The sequence below is a fragment of the Ammodytes marinus genome (assembly GCF_949987685.1).
Source record: "Ammodytes marinus genome assembly, chromosome: 20".
In the NCBI taxonomy this organism is placed as follows: Eukaryota; Metazoa; Chordata; class Actinopteri; order Uranoscopiformes; family Ammodytidae; genus Ammodytes; species Ammodytes marinus.
In genome coordinates, this window is record NC_137224.1 from 21,840,051 (window position 1) to 21,859,806 (window position 19,756).

General features: G+C 40.7%; 1 protein-coding gene across 1 annotated transcript in view; it reads right to left on the minus strand.

Moving 5' to 3' along the window:
* Positions 1–19,756, minus strand: part of myo15b (myosin XVB) — a gene marked incomplete at both ends in the record, with an annotated part of 210,118 nt that overhangs the window by 176,166 nt on the left and 14,196 nt on the right. The window contains 2 exon segments of the mRNA XM_080049005.1: positions 12,620–12,634; positions 12,638–12,796. Coding sequence (XP_079905131.1) covers positions 12,620–12,634; positions 12,638–12,796 — 174 coding nt within the window.

Here is a 19,756-nt window from a genome sequence, read left to right on the forward strand (position 1 = left end):
ATCTTCACTGCTCTAAACTGCATTGGAACCCAAGGAGATTTTATACCATGCACTCTTGATATGGTACCCTGCAGAAAAAAATAGAGGTCCCTTTGTCTGCAAATTTCTGCTTTCTTAAAAGGATTGCATTCAAGTTCGAAGTTTGACGCTAAAAACGGGCTAAAAGTAGCCCGGTTAGCTCAGTCTCAGGGTCGTGGGTTCGAGCCCCACATTGGGCGCTCAGTTTATTCTCTAAACTGAATTTGAGGAGCATTAGGTTTACAAAGATGTACCAATAGCAGTTGTGAGCAAAATTGGCAGGTTACGCCACAAAATGTTCACAGCTCTGAAATGCATTGGAAACAAATGACATGATAGGCCCTATCAAGCCTTCTTTCCAGGTTACTCTGCTGAATAAAACAGAGGCCTTTTTGCCCGTTGGTCTCTGCTTTCTTAAAAGGATTTCATTTAAATTTGAAAATGGTTGCTTAAAAATGGTTAAAAATAGCCAGGTTAGCTCAGTCGGTAGAGCAATGGACTCTTAAACATTGGCATTCAATGCAATTAAAACTGTGAAAAGGGTCTATGACAAATACGTCCTCAAAGGCACTGTATGGCAGGAAGTTGATCAGTTTGTGTGACTTAACGATTGACAATTAGTATTTTGTTCATGGTTTCTAAAAAACGAAGAAAAACCCCAAGAAATGTAGGTACATTGAGGTAGTGTGGCCGAGTGGTCTAAGGCGCTGGATTAAGGCTCCAGTCTCTCAGGAGGCGTGGGTTCAAATCCCACCACTGCCATTTAACAATCTAAGAATCTTACTGTGATGCACGCTGATCTGTGTTATGGTGGCTAAAGGTGTTGCCTGAGGTGGCACATTTGAGGACCAAAATCAAGTTCTTGATTCATCCTGAATTTGAAACAATCACCATAAACGCTTAGAAATGTGGTCAAAGTATGACAGCACGTTTAGCAGCTCATGTTAATGTAACGATATTAAGAAAGACAAAAAAATATTGAAAGAAAGTCTTGCAGAAAGAGGTAGTGTGGCCGAGTGGTCTAAGGCGCTGGATTTAGGCTCCAGTCTCTCTGGAGGCGTGGGTTCAAATCCCACCACTGCCATTTAAGAATCCTACTGTGATGCACGCTGGTCCGTGTTATGGTGGCTAAAGTGGAAGACTTGTGGACCACTATATTGTACTTGATCCAAACACTGCTGCTCTGGCGGTGTCTATGTGACAACTTTTTGCTTTCAATTATGCTCCCTATGTTCCCAAGATGCCAGAATTGATGACCAATGTACCTAAACAATCATGAATTCTAAACAAAGGCCATCAACCCAAATACAACTGTGAAATAACTCTAGGGTAAATGAGTTGTACGAGGCACTAAAAGGCAGCAACCTGATCACTTTATTTGATCTCTTTCATTCAAATTCGATAATTGTTGCTAAAAATGCGCTTAACGTAGCCCGGTTAGCTCAGTCGGTAGAGCATGAGACTCTTAATCTCAGGGTCGTGGGTTCGAGCCCCACATTGGGCGCTCAAATTATTCTCTAAGCAGAACTTGAGCGGCATTAGGTTTGAAATCAGTTACCAATAGCAATTGTCATGTTTGGACACAAAATCTTCACTGCTCTAAACTGCATTGGAACCCAAGGAGATTTTATACCATGCACTCTTGATATGGTACCCTGCAGAAAAAAATAGAGGTCCCTTTGTCTGCAAATTTCTGCTTTCTTAAAAGGATTGCATTCAAGTTCGAAGTTTGACGCTAAAAACGGGCTAAAAGTAGCCCGGTTAGCTCAGTCGGTAGAGCATGAGACTCTTAATCTCAGGGTCGTGGGTTCGAGCCCCACATTGGGCGCTCAGTTTATTCTCTAAACTGAATTTGAGGAGCATTAGGTTTACAAAGATGTACCAATAGCAGTTGTGAGCAAAATTGGCAGGTTACGCCACAAAATGTTCACAGCTCTGAAATGCATTGGAAACAAATGACATGATAGGCCCTATCAAGCCCTCTTTCCAGGTTACTCTGCTGAATAAAACAGAGGCCTTTTTGCCCGTTGGTCTCTGCTTTCTTAAAAGAATTTCATTTAAATTCGAAAATGGTTGCTTAAAAATGGTTAAAAATAGCCAGGTTAGCTCAGTCGGTAGAGCAATGGACTCTTAAACATTGGCATTCAATGCAATTAAAACTGTGAAAAGGGTCTATGACAAATACGTCCTCAAAGGCACTGTATGGCAGGAAGTTGATCAGTTTGTGTGACTTAATGATTGACAATTAGTATTTTGTTCATGGTTTCTAAAAAACGAAGAAAAACCCCAAGAAATGTAGGTACATTGAGGTAGTGTGGCCGAGTGGTCTAAGGCGCTGGATTAAGGCTCCAGTCTCTCAGGAGGCGTGGGTTCAAATCCCACCGCTGCCATTTAACAATCTAAGAATCTTACTGTGATGCACGCTGATCTGTGTTATGGTGGCTAAAGGTGTTGCCTGAGGTGGCACATTTGAGGACCAAAATCAAGTTCTTGATTCATCCTGAATTTGAAACAATCACCATAAACGCTTAGAAATGTGGTCAAAGTATGACAGCACGTTTAGCAGCTCATGTTAATGTAACGATATTAAGAAAGACAAAAAAATATTGAAAGAAAGTCTTGCAGAAAGAGGTAGTGTGGCCGAGTGGTCTAAGGGGCTGGATTTAGGCTCCAGTCTCTCTGGAGGCGTGGGTTCAAATCCCACCACTGCCATTTAAGAATCCTACTGTGATGCACGCTGGTCCGTGTTATGGTGGCTAAAGTGGAAGACTTGTGGACCACTATATTGTACTTGATCCAAACACTGCTGCTCTGGCGGTGTCTATGTGACAACTTTTTGCTTTCAATTATGCTCCCTATGTTCCCAAGATGCCAGAATTGATGACCAATGTACCTAAACAATCATGAATTCTAAACAAAGGCCATCAACCCAAATACAACTGTGAAATAACTCTAGGGTAAATGAGTTGTACGAGGCACTAAAAGGCAGCAACCTGATCACTTTATTTGATCTCTTTCATTCAAATTCGATAATTGTTGCTAAAAATGCGCTTAACGTAGCCCGGTTAGCTCAGTCGGTAGAGCATGAGACTCTTAATCTCAGGGTCGTGGGTTCGAGCCCCACATTGGGGGCTCAAATTATTCTCTAAGCAGAACTTGAGCGGCATTAGGTTTGAAATCAGTTACCAATAGCAATTGTCATGTTTGGACACAAAATCTTCACTGCTCTAAACTGCATTGGAACCCAAGGAGATTTTATACCATGCACTCTTGATATGGTACCCTGCAGAAAAAAATAGAGGTCCCTTTGTCTGCAAATTTCTGCTTTCTTAAAAGGATTGCATTCAAGTTCGAAGTTTGACGCTAAAAACGGGCTAAAAGTAGCCCGGTTAGCTCAGTCTCAGGGTCGTGGGTTCGAGCCCCACATTGGGCGCTCAGTTTATTCTCTAAACTGAATTTGAGGAGCATTAGGTTTACAAAGATGTACCAATAGCAGTTGTGAGCAAAATTGGCAGGTTACGCCACAAAATGTTCACAGCTCTGAAATGCATTGGAAACAAATGACATGATAGGCCCTATCAAGCCTTCTTTCCAGGTTACTCTGCTGAATAAAACAGAGGCCTTTTTGCCCGTTGGTCTCTGCTTTCTTAAAAGGATTTCATTTAAATTTGAAAATGGTTGCTTAAAAATGGTTAAAAATAGCCAGGTTAGCTCAGTCGGTAGAGCAATGGACTCTTAAACATTGGCATTCAATGCAATTAAAACTGTGAAAAGGGTCTATGACAAATACGTCCTCAAAGGCACTGTATGGCAGGAAGTTGATCAGTTTGTGTGACTTAACGATTGACAATTAGTATTTTGTTCATGGTTTCTAAAAAACGAAGAAAAACCCCAAGAAATGTAGGTACATTGAGGTAGTGTGGCCGAGTGGTCTAAGGCGCTGGATTAAGGCTCCAGTCTCTCAGGAGGCGTGGGTTCAAATCCCACCACTGCCATTTAACAATCTAAGAATCTTACTGTGATGCACGCTGATCTGTGTTATGGTGGCTAAAGGTGTTGCCTGAGGTGGCACATTTGAGGACCAAAATCAAGTTCTTGATTCATCCTGAATTTGAAACAATCACCATAAACGCTTAGAAATGTGGTCAAAGTATGACAGCACGTTTAGCAGCTCATGTTAATGTAACGATATTAAGAAAGACAAAAAAATATTGAAAGAAAGTCTTGCAGAAAGAGGTAGTGTGGCCGAGTGGTCTAAGGCGCTGGATTTAGGCTCCAGTCTCTCTGGAGGCGTGGGTTCAAATCCCACCACTGCCATTTAAGAATCCTACTGTGATGCACGCTGGTCCGTGTTATGGTGGCTAAAGTGGAAGACTTGTGGACCACTATATTGTACTTGATCCAAACACTGCTGCTCTGGCGGTGTCTATGTGACAACTTTTTGCTTTCAATTATGCTCCCTATGTTCCCAAGATGCCAGAATTGATGACCAATGTACCTAAACAATCATGAATTCTAAACAAAGGCCATCAACCCAAATACAACTGTGAAATAACTCTAGGGTAAATGAGTTGTACGAGGCACTAAAAGGCAGCAACCTGATCACTTTATTTGATCTCTTTCATTCAAATTCGATAATTGTTGCTAAAAATGCGCTTAACGTAGCCCGGTTAGCTCAGTCGGTAGAGCATGAGACTCTTAATCTCAGGGTCGTGGGTTCGAGCCCCACATTGGGCGCTCAAATTATTCTCTAAGCAGAACTTGAGCGGCATTAGGTTTGAAATCAGTTACCAATAGCAATTGTCATGTTTGGACACAAAATCTTCACTGCTCTAAACTGCATTGGAACCCAAGGAGATTTTATACCATGCACTCTTGATATGGTACCCTGCAGAAAAAAATAGAGGTCCCTTTGTCTGCAAATTTCTGCTTTCTTAAAAGGATTGCATTCAAGTTCGAAGTTTGACGCTAAAAACGGGCTAAAAGTAGCCCGGTTAGCTCAGTCGGTAGAGCATGAGACTCTTAATCTCAGGGTCGTGGGTTCGAGCCCCACATTGGGCGCTCAGTTTATTCTCTAAACTGAATTTGAGGAGCATTAGGTTTACAAAGATGTACCAATAGCAGTTGTGAGCAAAATTGGCAGGTTACGCCACAAAATGTTCACAGCTCTGAAATGCATTGGAAACAAATGACATGATAGGCCCTATCAAGCCCTCTTTCCAGGTTACTCTGCTGAATAAAACAGAGGCCTTTTTGCCCGTTGGTCTCTGCTTTCTTAAAAGAATTTCATTTAAATTCGAAAATGGTTGCTTAAAAATGGTTAAAAATAGCCAGGTTAGCTCAGTCGGTAGAGCAATGGACTCTTAAACATTGGCATTCAATGCAATTAAAACTGTGAAAAGGGTCTATGACAAATACGTCCTCAAAGGCACTGTATGGCAGGAAGTTGATCAGTTTGTGTGACTTAACGATTGACAATTAGTATTTTGTTCATGGTTTCTAAAAAACGAAGAAAAACCCCAAGAAATGTAGGTACATTGAGGTAGTGTGGCCGAGTGGTCTAAGGCGCTGGATTAAGGCTCCAGTCTCTCAGGAGGCGTGGGTTCAAATCCAACCACTGCCATTTAACAATCTAAGAATCTTACTGTGATGCACGCTGATCTGTGTTATGGTGGCTAAAGGTGTTGCCTGAGGTGGCACATTTGAGGACCAAAATCAAGTTCTTGATTCATCCTGAATTTGAAACAATCACCATAAACGCTTAGAAATGTGGTCAAAGTATGACAGCACGTTTAGCAGCTCCTGTTAATGTAACGATATTAAGAAAGACAAAAAAATATTGAAAGAAAGTCTTGCAGAAAGAGGTAGTGTGGCCGAGTGGTCTAAGGCGCTGGATTTAGGCTCCAGTCTCTCTGGAGGCGTGGGTTCAAATCCCACCACTGCCATTTAAGAATCCTACTGTGATGCACGCTGGTCTGTGTTATGGTGGCTAAAGTGGAAGACTTGTGGACCACTATATTGTACTTGATCCAAACACTGCTGCTCTGGCGGTGTCTATGTGACAACTTTTTGCTTTCAATTATGCTCCCTATGTTCCCAAGATGCCAGAATTGATGACCAATGTACCTAAACAATCATGAATTCTAAACAAAGGCCATCAACCCAAATACAACTGTGAAATAACTCTAGGGTAAATGAGTTGTACGAGGCACTAAAAGGCAGCAACCTGATCACTTTATTTGATCTCTTTCATTCAAATTCGATAATTGTTGCTAAAAATGCGCTTAACGTAGCCCGGTTAGCTCAGTCGGTAGAGCATGAGACTCTTAATCTCAGGGTCGTGGGTTCGAGCCCCACATTGGGCGCTCAAATTATTCTCTAAGCAGAACTTGAGCGGCATTAGGTTTGAAATCAGTTACCAATAGCAATTGTCATGTTTGGACACAAAATCTTCACTGCTCTAAACTGCATTGGAACCCAAGGAGATTTTATACCATGCACTCTTGATATGGTACCCTGCAGAAAAAAATAGAGGTCCCTTTGTCTGCAAATTTCTGCTTTCTTAAAAGGATTGCATTCAAGTTCGAAGTTTGACGCTAAAAACGGGCTAAAAGTAGCCCGGTTAGCTCAGTCGGTAGAGCATGAGACTCTTAATCTCAGGGTCGTGGGTTCGAGCCCCACATTGGGCGCTCAGTTTATTCTCTAAACTGAATTTGAGGAGCATTAGGTTTACAAAGATGTACCAATAGCAGTTGTGAGCAAAATTGGCAGGTTACGCCACAAAATGTTCACAGCTCTGAAATGCATTGGAAACAAATGACATGATAGGCCCTATCAAGCCCTCTTTCCAGGTTACTCTGCTGAATAAAACAGAGGCCTTTTTGCCCGTTGGTCTCTGCTTTCTTAAAAGAATTTCATTTAAATTCGAAAATGGTTGCTTAAAAATGGTTAAAAATAGCCAGGTTAGCTCAGTCGGTAGAGCAATGGACTCTTAAACATTGGCATTCAATGCAATTAAAACTGTGAAAAGGGTCTATGACAAATACGTCCTCAAAGGCACTGTATGGCAGGAAGTTGATCAGTTTGTGTGACTTAATGATTGACAATTAGTATTTTGTTCATGGTTTCTAAAAAACGAAGAAAAACCCCAAGAAATGTAGGTACATTGAGGTAGTGTGGCCGAGTGGTCTAAGGCGCTGGATTAAGGCTCCAGTCTCTCAGGAGGCGTGGGTTCAAATCCCACCGCTGCCATTTAACAATCTAAGAATCTTACTGTGATGCACGCTGATCTGTGTTATGGTGGCTAAAGGTGTTGCCTGAGGTGGCACATTTGAGGACCAAAATCAAGTTCTTGATTCATCCTGAATTTGAAACAATCACCATAAACGCTTAGAAATGTGGTCAAAGTATGACAGCACGTTTAGCAGCTCATGTTAATGTAACGATATTAAGAAAGACAAAAAAATATTGAAAGAAAGTCTTGCAGAAAGAGGTAGTGTGGCCGAGTGGTCTAAGGGGCTGGATTTAGGCTCCAGTCTCTCTGGAGGCGTGGGTTCAAATCCCACCACTGCCATTTAAGAATCCTACTGTGATGCACGCTGGTCCGTGTTATGGTGGCTAAAGTGGAAGACTTGTGGACCACTATATTGTACTTGATCCAAACACTGCTGCTCTGGCGGTGTCTATGTGACAACTTTTTGCTTTCAATTATGCTCCCTATGTTCCCAAGATGCCAGAATTGATGACCAATGTACCTAAACAATCATGAATTCTAAACAAAGGCCATCAACCCAAATACAACTGTGAAATAACTCTAGGGTAAATGAGTTGTACGAGGCACTAAAAGGCAGCAACCTGATCACTTTATTTGATCTCTTTCATTCAAATTCGATAATTGTTGCTAAAAATGCGCTTAACGTAGCCCGGTTAGCTCAGTCGGTAGAGCATGAGACTCTTAATCTCAGGGTCGTGGGTTCGAGCCCCACATTGGGGGCTCAAATTATTCTCTAAGCAGAACTTGAGCGGCATTAGGTTTGAAATCAGTTACCAATAGCAATTGTCATGTTTGGACACAAAATCTTCACTGCTCTAAACTGCATTGGAACCCAAGGAGATTTTATACCATGCACTCTTGATATGGTACCCTGCAGAAAAAAATAGAGGTCCCTTTGTCTGCAAATTTCTGCTTTCTTAAAAGGATTGCATTCAAGTTCGAAGTTTGACGCTAAAAACGGGCTAAAAGTAGCCCGGTTAGCTCAGTCTCAGGGTCGTGGGTTCGAGCCCCACATTGGGCGCTCAGTTTATTCTCTAAACTGAATTTGAGGAGCATTAGGTTTACAAAGATGTACCAATAGCAGTTGTGAGCAAAATTGGCAGGTTACGCCACAAAATGTTCACAGCTCTGAAATGCATTGGAAACAAATGACATGATAGGCCCTATCAAGCCTTCTTTCCAGGTTACTCTGCTGAATAAAACAGAGGCCTTTTTGCCCGTTGGTCTCTGCTTTCTTAAAAGGATTTCATTTAAATTTGAAAATGGTTGCTTAAAAATGGTTAAAAATAGCCAGGTTAGCTCAGTCGGTAGAGCAATGGACTCTTAAACATTGGCATTCAATGCAATTAAAACTGTGAAAAGGGTCTATGACAAATACGTCCTCAAAGGCACTGTATGGCAGGAAGTTGATCAGTTTGTGTAACTTAACGATTGACAATTAGTATTTTGTTCATGGTTTCTAAAAAACGAAGAAAAACCCCAAGAAATGTAGGTACATTGAGGTAGTGTAGCCGAGTGGTCTAAGGCGCTGGATTAAGGCTCCAGTCTCTCAGGAGGCGTGGGTTCAAATCACTGCCATTTAACAATCTAAGAATCTTACTGTGATGCACGCTGATCTGTGTTATGGTGGCTAAAGGTGTTGCCTGAGGTGGCACATTTGAGGACCAAAATCAAGTTCTTGATTCATCCTGAATATGAAACAATCACCATAAACGCTTAGAAATGTGGTCAAAGTATGACAGCACGTTTAGCAGCTCATGTTAATGTAACGATATTAAGAAAGACAAAAAAATATTGAAAGAAAGTCTTGCAGAAAGAGGTAGTGTGGCCGAGTGGTCTAAGGCGCTGGATTTAGGCTCCAGTCTCTCTGGAGGCGTGGGTTCAAAGCCCACCACTGACATTTAAGAATCCTACTGTGATGCACGCTGGTCCGTGTTATGGTGGCTAAAGTGGAAGACTTGTGGACCACTATATTGTACTTGATCCAAACACTGCTGCTCTGGCGGTGTCTATGTGACAACTTTTTGCTTTCAATTATGCTCCCTATGTTCCCAAGATGCCAGAATTGATGACCAATGTACCTAAACAATCATGAATTCTAAACAAAGGCCATCAACCCAAATACAACTGTGAAATAACTCTAGGGTAAATGAGTTGTACGAGGCACTAAAAGGCAGCAACCTGATCACTTTATTTGATCTCTTTCATTCAAATTCGATAATTGTTGCTAAAAATGCGCTTAACGTAGCCCGGTTAGCTCAGTCGGTAGAGCATGAGACTCTTAATCTCAGGGTCGTGGGTTCGAGCCCCACATTGGGCGCTCAAATTATTCTCTAAGCAGAACTTGAGCGGCATTAGGTTTGAAATCAGTTACCAATAGCAATTGTCATGTTTGGACACAAAATCTTCACTGCTCTAAACTGCATTGGAACCCAAGGAGATTTTATACCATGCACTCTTGATATGGTACCCTGCAGAAAAAAATAGAGGTCCCTTTGTCTGCAAATTTCTGCTTTCTTAAAAGGATTGCATTCAAGTTCGAAGTTTGACGCTAAAAACGGGCTAAAAGTAGCCCGGTTAGCTCAGTCTCAGGGTCGTGGGTTCGAGCCCCACATTGGGCGCTCAGTTTATTCTCTAAACTGAATTTGAGGAGCATTAGGTTTACAAAGATGTACCAATAGCAGTTGTGAGCAAAATTGGCAGGTTACGCCACAAAATGTTCACAGCTCTGAAATGCATTGGAAACAAATGACATGATAGGCCCTATCAAGCCTTCTTTCCAGGTTACTCTGCTGAATAAAACAGAGGCCTTTTTGCCCGTTGGTCTCTGCTTTCTTAAAAGGATTTCATTTAAATTTGAAAATGGTTGCTTGAAAATGGTTAAAAATAGCCAGGTTAGCTCAGTCGGTAGAGCAATGGACTCTTAAACATTGGCATTCAATGCAATCAAAACTGTGAAAAGGGTCTATGACAAATACGTCCTCAAAGACACTGTATGGCAGGAAGTTGATCAGTTTGTGACTTTACGATTGACAATTAGTATTTTGTTCATGGTTTCTAAAAAACGAAGAAAAACCCCAAGAAATGTAGGTACATTGAGGTAGTGTGGCCGAGTGGTCTAAGGTGCTGGATTAAGGCTCCAGTCTCTCAGGAGGCGTGGGTTCAAATCCCACCACTGCCATTTAACAATCTAAGAATCTTACTGTGATGCACGCTGATCTGTGTTATGGTGGCTAAAGGTGTTGCCTGAGGTGGCACATTTGAGGACCAAAATCATGTTCTTGATTCATCCTGAATTTGAAACAATCACCATAAACGCTTAGAAATGTGGTCAAAGTATGACAGCACGTTTAGCAGCTCATGTTAATGTAACGATATTAAGAAAGACAAAAAAATATTGAAAGAAATTCTTGCAGAAAGAGGTAGTGTGGCCGAGTGGTCTAAGGCGCTGGATTTAGGCTGTGTTCGGAAAGCCATACTAACGTCCTACTCATACTCATTTTGTCTTCAATTAGAGTATGTGACGGTTGGATATGCGAGTTTGGGTATGCGAGAAATTCCCGGATGAGTACTAACCTCCGGGAAGATTTTGGGTATGAATCGATTGTATACTTTCCCTACTCAACCGCCCCACAATGCACTGGGTCAACTCTACCCGCCCAGGAAAAAAAAATATTTTCGAGCAAGTTGCTAGGCAACGACATTGTTTGGGGTCCGCGATTTGACAACTATACGTGCAGTCATTTATAAACTCTTACAATAGATAAGAGATGAAGATAAATACCTAACATAGAGTTACTAAGTGAAATGAGTGATGCGAGTCTGATAGTGGAGAGAGATCAGAACAGATCGCTGTTCCACACACCGTGGCTCGTCCAGCTCAACTCACAGACAGCTGAGTGCTGTCTGATGAGCTAAACAGAGAGCGTCGGAGGGATCCTCCGCCTCAAAACATAATTATAAAACAAGAAGTCTAACACAGATGATGAACACAGGACTGTAAAAATCTAGTTCAATATCTAACCTGTAGAGGGTGGTTACACGCTAAACAGCGTCTAAACTGCCTGAATCTTATAAGAAGAAGAAGAAATTCTTCATTGCTTGAGTATACTTCAACTGAAAATGTTTCGACGCACCTCGCATACACAATCGATCTTTGAGTAGACAGTATGCAGTATATAGATGGTGAGTATGTAGGATGTAGGACGCTAGTATGGCTTTCCGAACACAGCCTTAGGCTCCAGTCTCTCTGGAGGCGTGGGTTCAAATCCCACCACTGCCATTTAAGAATCCTACTGTGATGCACGCTGATCTGTGTTATGGTGGCTAAAGTGGAAGACTTGTGGACCACTATATTGTAGTTAACTAAAACTCAACTTTCATAAAATAATTGTAATTCAGTATGTAAGTGTTGGGAATGTTCACTTTCTACGTGAAGTAGTTCAAAGTTCAGTTCACTGTTCAAAAATGAACTTGTCCATAGTTCTTTTTTTTCAATATCTTGCTGCAATTTATTATTTTTTGAATTATTGCCACAGCCCATATAGAACCACAGACAAAAAATATTGTATCAGTTTTAACACTGAAACAATGCATCAGATTTCATCTTCGCATCCAATTTTGAATCTTTATCCAACAAGGGTTTACATTAGCATTGAGGGGACAGCCTTCAGAATACTGGCATTTCCCCATTGTTGCTTTAACGCTTTTTTGCTGTCCAGTCAGTCCCCACTAGAAGCTTTCACCCCTACAGTATTCTCAAAAACATGAAGAAAAACTTGCTGCTTGAATGGTCTTTTTAATGAGGAATTATTCAAACAAAAACAGGACAATAGTCCTTAAGGTGCAAATGTTTTCCCGTTTTGATAAATTTCCAAACCTGGAAAAAATTCACATCAAATTCAATTTCAGTCCCTACTAAAAAGGAACCTAAAGAAAACAATACTGTAAAAATATGCCTTCATTTTTGCTTCGCATTTTGATGGGTGATTTGTCCCCCCAACAGAGCCTTGAAGGTAGCGCTGCACCCCACTGTTAGGGTTAGGGATAGGGCATGGGCATAGGGCCTTCCTGGCAGATTTGCCTTGCAGTCTACGTTGGGGGCACAAACACCATCGAGCATTTTGATGACGCATGCGGCGGTGCAACTCTGTGGTGGCTGGTGTTGCCAGTTTTTTTTCCCTGCTACATATTAAGGCCTGTTTACTAATAACGTTATGTTCATCGGGCAGAAAACAGTACATTCAGTTCACGTTCGCCCCAAATATGAACAAGTTCATGAAGGATCGGTCACTGAACGCGTTCAGGCACAACACTGCAGTATTTTACCTGTGCGCTCACAAGTCAACTCTCCAGCATCTCCTGGGTTAGGTCCTCTGATTCCCATGGGCCCCTTCCATTGTGGGCAGGAACACTTTTGGCCTTGTCCCCATCCTCATATACTGTCCACTTGGTAAGCTTCTCCACTGTCTGATGTGGCAACAGGGTCTCAGCACGGAGCCAGTCCTGAACCACACACACAACAAAAATAGATCATTGGCCTGTTAAAGGGGACATATTATGCTAAATCTCGGTTTTAAAGGTGTATTTCCAAGGTCTACTAGAAAAGGTTTTCATGGTTTATTGTTCAAAAAACCCATTAGTTTTCTACCATTGCCCATTTCTTCATCGCCTTTTCCAGCCTTTTTTGCCCTCTCTTAAAGGTCACATATTATGCTAAATGCACATTTTAAATGTGTTCTAACATATCCATGGGTCCACGGTGTGCCTAGAGACTGCCAAAATATTTAAAAAAATAACACTCTCCTTTTCTCACAATCCCCCTTTCTGAAACCCTCCCCCCCTACCCCCCCCAATATACTCCAGTCAGAATTCTCCCAGTTTCTGACCTCACAAACTGGAAAGCCAGAAGCTTCCACTGTGCAGCCATAGACATTATAAAGGATAGACGCCGCGTTGGCCGCTACTGCCTATTGGCGCTGACGAGAAATGCGGGCGCCATCTTGGACCGGTCACACGTTCCACTCAGTGTAGTCTGTTTGGCAGGTGCAATGAACTGTCAGCGCATGTAATTAATCATATCTCATTAAATACCAAACTGATTTTCACGCGGTTTTCTTTGCTGCAAAGATCATACATGTAGCTAAGATACAGGGCACAAGTTTCGTCGTGTTTTAATATTCATAGTGGGCTTAACAGTCATAGAAGATTCTGATATGATATAAGTAACCAGACGTCCGAGATCAAAACGAGGAACATCCCCAGAAAAGGGGGAAAACGGAGACATTTCCAGTTTGACTAGCAATCTGATTGAAAAACCTAATGAGGTGTCAACAAAACGGGAACAGGTAGTTGTTTCTGTTTAGCCAGGGACAGGCAACCAACAATGGGGACGTCTGGTCACCTTTATGTGATGTAGGCTATGATAGGTATTTTGCAAATCACACACTTTAGACTAAATATGATAGAGAAGCAGAAACAGATAGGTGCAGTAAAGTCAGCTATTTTAATAAGTTAACAATATATGATTAGGCTATATATAAATATATTTATTCATTTACAGTGACGAGCATATACAATAAATACAATCACAGGGATAACATAAACAGAGAGCAGAAATAAAATAGGATAAAATATATTAATTTAAATAAAGTAGGCCTATACAAAATACAAAACAAGAGCAAAAATAAAATACTAAATGAACAATGAATTCAGCTAAAACAGTTACAGTCAGATGTGTAAAATTCAGAAATCATAGATTCAAATAAACCAAGAGTAGGAAGAGCAGTCATTTTTAAATTGCTCTGCAGAGCATTCCATGAATTAGGGGCACTATATGAAAAGGCAGTTATTCCTAAACTGGAGTTAGCTCGGGGCAATTTAGGAGGAGTAGTCGAGCATGGTACATATGAAGGGTGGATGTTTCCCATGAAGGCATTAAATATAAATAAAAACCAGTGTATATAATATCTCATTAAAAGAGAAGGACAACATGAGTGTTCATGTAAAAATATGTTTTATTTCTCTAATTTAAAACACAAGCTTGTTAGGCAATTGCCTCTTAAAAGAGGACGGGATTATTTAAAAGCAAAGTATTCTTGGTTGTCCAATGTTCTATACTAGGGGGGGAATACCAAGTTCAGTCTAGTCTCGAGTTGGTTCCTCAGACACAGACAGGAAATCAATGCGTGCCTTGCAGCGCGGTGCATTCAGGGCTGTAAACTAACTTTTTGGCTCACCTGCCAAGGGGACCGGTATATGAAAGAATCTACCGGCCAAGTACATTTTTTACCGGCCAAATAATAAATTGCCTCTTTTTGTATCTGTTTCAGTACTTTTCATTGAGATAACAGTATTATAGTACATGCTTAGAAAAGAGGCCAAAGTAATATTTAGAAATACATTTTAATATTATATTAATTTAGTTTCATTCATTTCATTTCAAACATTGCACATTTAAAACTTTAACAGTGCAAAACTGTGACAAAGGAAACACTCATTTAGGGCTGCAACTAACGATTATTTTAATAATCGATTAATCGGTCAATTATTTTTTCAATTAATCGATGAATCGGATTAAAAAAAACAGTGCAGACTGCAGTGTCAAAACACCAGGTTATTGCTCCAATGTCCAGGAACAATTAAAAGTAATATTAAATGATAAAAAATGAATAATAAACCTAACTGGGATAACACAAAAAAAACATACAATGTATGATATACATTTATACAGTATAAGGGATGTCCATGGTAAACCAGTCGACCGATAAGATTTTTAACCAGTAAATACTAACGGTTAAAACAATTAAATCATCTTAATTTCTCTCAGATGACAGGAGATCATTAATTTTTATGGATAGTGATACCATTTGAGACTCCTTAACGATTCAAGTCTTTATTGATATCACTATTGATACTTTTCTATTATTTTGTTGAAATAGAACTTGTATTATTGCTTTAATTGCTGATATGATCATAGCTCAAGATAGGACATTAAACAGGTCATAATTCCATCTTTACTATCTATTTTATATTGCTGGGAAAATCGCCAAAATCTAAAATTTCTTTTTTTTTTGTGTTGCATTTGAACACATCAATCATATTACTGAGCCGGCCTGAACACATCACAGTTGACATGTTTGCTACTTTTTTAAAGCTAACTAGCTATATCCTTCCGATTTTAACATGGATTTAAAAACTGGATTACTATTTTTAACTGACGGGACTTTCTACACCGTTCGGTTGTGTGATTACTGCCGCTGCTTTGAATGACTGTTGATGCGCCGATGCCGACTCTCCGAGCCCGTCTGCACACAGTCTGCAGCAGCAGCAGCTGACAGAGTTTTTTTGGACTAGACGGATACTGAGTTGAAGGAGTTTTTTTTTAACCCAAATACAGCAAAGGTACAACACTTTTATATAGGCCTACAGTCCAGTGTTAGATATGACCAACCGCTTCACGTGCGGAAGGCTCGCTGTGGGTGTGCATGAACCTGTCGGCGGCTGGATGTAAACAGTGCCGCGCCTGCAAGTGATTTGTTGATCGCGCGACTCAACGAATCGATGACCAAATTCGTTGCCAACGCTTTTACTAATCGATTTTATCGATTCGTTGTTGCAGCCCTACACTCATTACTTATTACTCATCAGAACTAAAAATGGGACCAATCCGATCCAGTATCTATTTAGAGCTCCATTGCTGCGCTCGAACTGCTTTTGCTGCGCCAAAACTTTTAAAGAGCGGCGTTCTTCACATTCTATGGCGGTGACGCGCACGCTACGTTTCTTCGGGGGAACTTATTTTCTACAGCGGTGACGTCGGGGGAGCTACTTCAGTGTGACACACAACAAATCACCAGTTTAGCTTGACGTTTGCTACCGTCATAATTTATCAGTTTACAGCTACTGCAATGTTTTGTTCTATCATGCATAATTTATCGCAAGAGCACGACCATCGGGACAAACTTTTACCCGCCCCAGTGGCATGGATCCCTCCCAAATTAAGTCGCCATATATTTTGGTCGCATTTGGCGAGTGGCGACCGCTAGTTTACAGCCCGTGCATTTAAAAACACATTCAATACAAAACCACAGCAATCAAAAGTATTAAATTAAGGGAAAATCAAACAACAACAGCAAACAATAATACTCAAATGCATAAAATAAAGTTAACCATCCTTACAATCGCATTTTACTCCGAAGAGAAATTCAAGCGAGGCGAGTTTGGCAATGTGGTGCAGCCTTAATTTGTGAAAGACAGACACAACCAATGACAACAAGTCGGAATGGTGGTTGTCGATGCCAAACTGTGTCTCCTCAATATGTTCCCCAAGCAGAAACACATCCTCCGTTTCAATCTCCTCCCGGACGAAGTGTGTGACTCGGACGTCTGGTTACTTATATCATATCAGAATCTTCTATGACTGTTAAGCCCACTATGAATATTAAAACACGTCGAAACTTGTGCCCTGTATCTTAGCTACATGTATGATCTTTGCAGCAAAGAAAACCGCGTGAAAATCAGTTTGGTATTTAATGAGATATGATTAATTACATGCGCTGACAGTTCATTCCACCTGCCAAACAGACTACACTGAGTGGAACGTGTGACCGGTCCAAGATGGCGCCCGCATTTCTCGCGCTCAACGCCCAATGCGGCGTCTATCCTTTATAATGTCTATGTGTGCAGCCCACACCCCTATTTCTTATTGGTCCACGGCCCTGACAGACAGAGGGCGAGGCGTATCTGGCTTCGCTTCCGGACAGGGGGCGGGGGGAGCTCAAAGATTGTATATTTACGAGGGGAGCTGCAGCTCCTTTTTAAAAAATAGGCCATTGTGAGATTAGCTGAACATCAGCATAGTACAATAAATTATCTGAAAGTTTTTTTCAGCAAACAATTAAAGAAAAACGTATTAGGGACCACTAAGACCATATAATATGGTGTATAATAGAACCGAAAAGTGTATAATATGGGAGCTTTAAAAGGTTGGTTTTGACATCTATTCCCCTTCGCAAAAAGGCTTGTCTGCTCTGACTGGTCAGATCTACATGGGCATGCATGCACCGCCCTGCTCATTTACTTTACCTGCCTACATGGGCATGGCACCGGCCAGCTGTCAGTTTTGTTTACTTTTGGCCAATGCAGCATGGAGACCAATGTAAACATGTTTAGCTTCATTTCTACCGCAAATAACAGCACACTAACCAGTTCTAAACTAAAAGCTGTACAACTGAACCTGTTCAGACAGGAGTCTGAGATGAAAACAGTGAAAATGGCATCAAGATTTCCCTGACACTATACTCAGGTAAATGGGTCAATGACGTGACGCCCATTTTTTTGTGTCCGTAAGGTTAAATCAAATTTGAAAATGTGGAAATAAAAAAAAAGCTCACACATTACTTTAACACATTAATTTCTAGAGACCCTATTCAAAAGTTTTTGGTTTTATTCAATTTTGAGAGAATATTTGGAGATAAAAGGCAAAAATGTCTAAGTGGTGTAACCGTCAAAACTTCGTACCACAAAATGTAACTTGCTTAAATACAGGGAATTTCTCAATATAACATCCTATAAACTATTTTGGCATTATCCTAAAATGGAGGTCATTATGAGTATATAAATTATATTTAGATATAACTTTCATATTTGTTCTAATAATTTGGGGAATCTCATCAGACGAGCGAACGTCCTGAATTGTCAAGTGGTGTAACCATCATTCAAGGTGCCATTTTGTTCAAATCTTTAAGAACAGTAAAGGACCCCTGATGAACATGACTGCTGCATTCCAAAGTTAAGAGCTCTCCAAGAAATATAAGATATTTGCACTTTTAGGGTATGTCAAGTATCCATGTCAAGATTCACTAGAAAGGCTTTTGTAAAATGAATGGTTGAAATAATTATGATTTAGGTTTGTCAGAGCTGCAAATGATCTGACACCCTTTCAATATCTACACTGTGTGCACAATTATTAGGCAAGTTGTATTTTTGAGGATTAATTTTATTATTGAACAACTACAGTGCTCTCGGTCAATCCAAAATGTTAAACAACCTAAACCTGAATGTTTACGAAAGTAGAAGTGAGGTTTTGTCTTTCTTACGAGAATATATATATATGTTTTGCTGTTATTAGGCAACTATTAGTATGCAGAATTATTCTGCAACTAAATTTTAAAAAAAAAAACATTTTCCCATCTCACTTGTTTATTTTCATCTGTTAAAGTGAGAATAATAAAACAACTCAATTTACAAATAAAAATTTCCGACATGTCAAATTTGTGACCAATATAGCCACCCTTCTTTTCAATAACTGTCACAAGCCTGACATTCATGGAGTCTGTCAGTTTCTTGATCTGTTGACGATCAACTTTTTGTGCAGCAGCAACCACAGCCTCCCAGACACTGTTCCGAGAGGTGTAATGATTTCCTTCACTGTAAATATCCCGTTTAAGCAGGGCCCACAGGTTCTCAATAGGGTTTAAGTCAGGTGAGGAAGGGGGTCATGTCCTTATTTTTTCGAAAAGGTCCAACTAGCTCATCTTTAAAGATACTAATAGTTGCCTTTAAAGATGAGCTAGTTGGACCTTTTCGGGTTGAAGATGGCCTCAAAATCAACTCCCAAACCTACAGCCAGTTTCTAGAAGATACTTTCTTCAAGCAGTGGTACAGGAAAAAGTCTGCATCTTTCAAGAAGACCATGATTTTTATGCAGGACAATGCTCCATCACATGCATAAAAGTACTCAATTGCATGGCTAGCCAGTAAAGGCCTTAAGGATGAAAACATAATGACATGACCCCCTTCCTTCTTATTTATATTCTCACTGAAACCAGGAAGTTTTTAATTTAAACACCTTGCTCTTAGGCAAAGGGTGAATCTCAATACAGGGGTTGCGGTCTACAAAGGCTGCATTTGAAGACCGACCAAAGGTTGTTCCATTTGCAAGGCTCCTTGCAAGGCTCCTCATATGCGGCCGAGAAATGCAGCCTTCGTTTCACGGTTTTGAAGGCTGCATCAGATGTATCCTTCGCAGCCCAACATATCCCATGATTCATTGCGTTTTTTTCAGAGATGGCATACAATAAAATAAAAAATAACAAAACAGCAACGTGTTGCTCCATCTTCTTAACTTTTATCTTCCTTTCTTTTTTTCTTGTACTTTTTTTTCTTTTCGTCTGGTAGGCAACTTCTTTTTCTTTTTTCCTCTGTTGACAAGGCTGTTTCCGTTGGCAGCTATCAGGGTTGCTAGGCAGCACAGGAGCGGCGAGTCGCCACGCAAGGTAACGGCTTGTTACGCAAACCGGAAATGCTCGAAAACTCCGGAAAAATATCTAATAATTCAAAGTCTGTTGTCCCTACAATGCTGCAGAAACAATAACAATTTGCCTTGTTCAAGGTCCAAAAGGGTCGCTCCGATCGGGATAGCTCGCCAGTCTGCACACCACTGTGGGACTCCAGGGAGGGCGA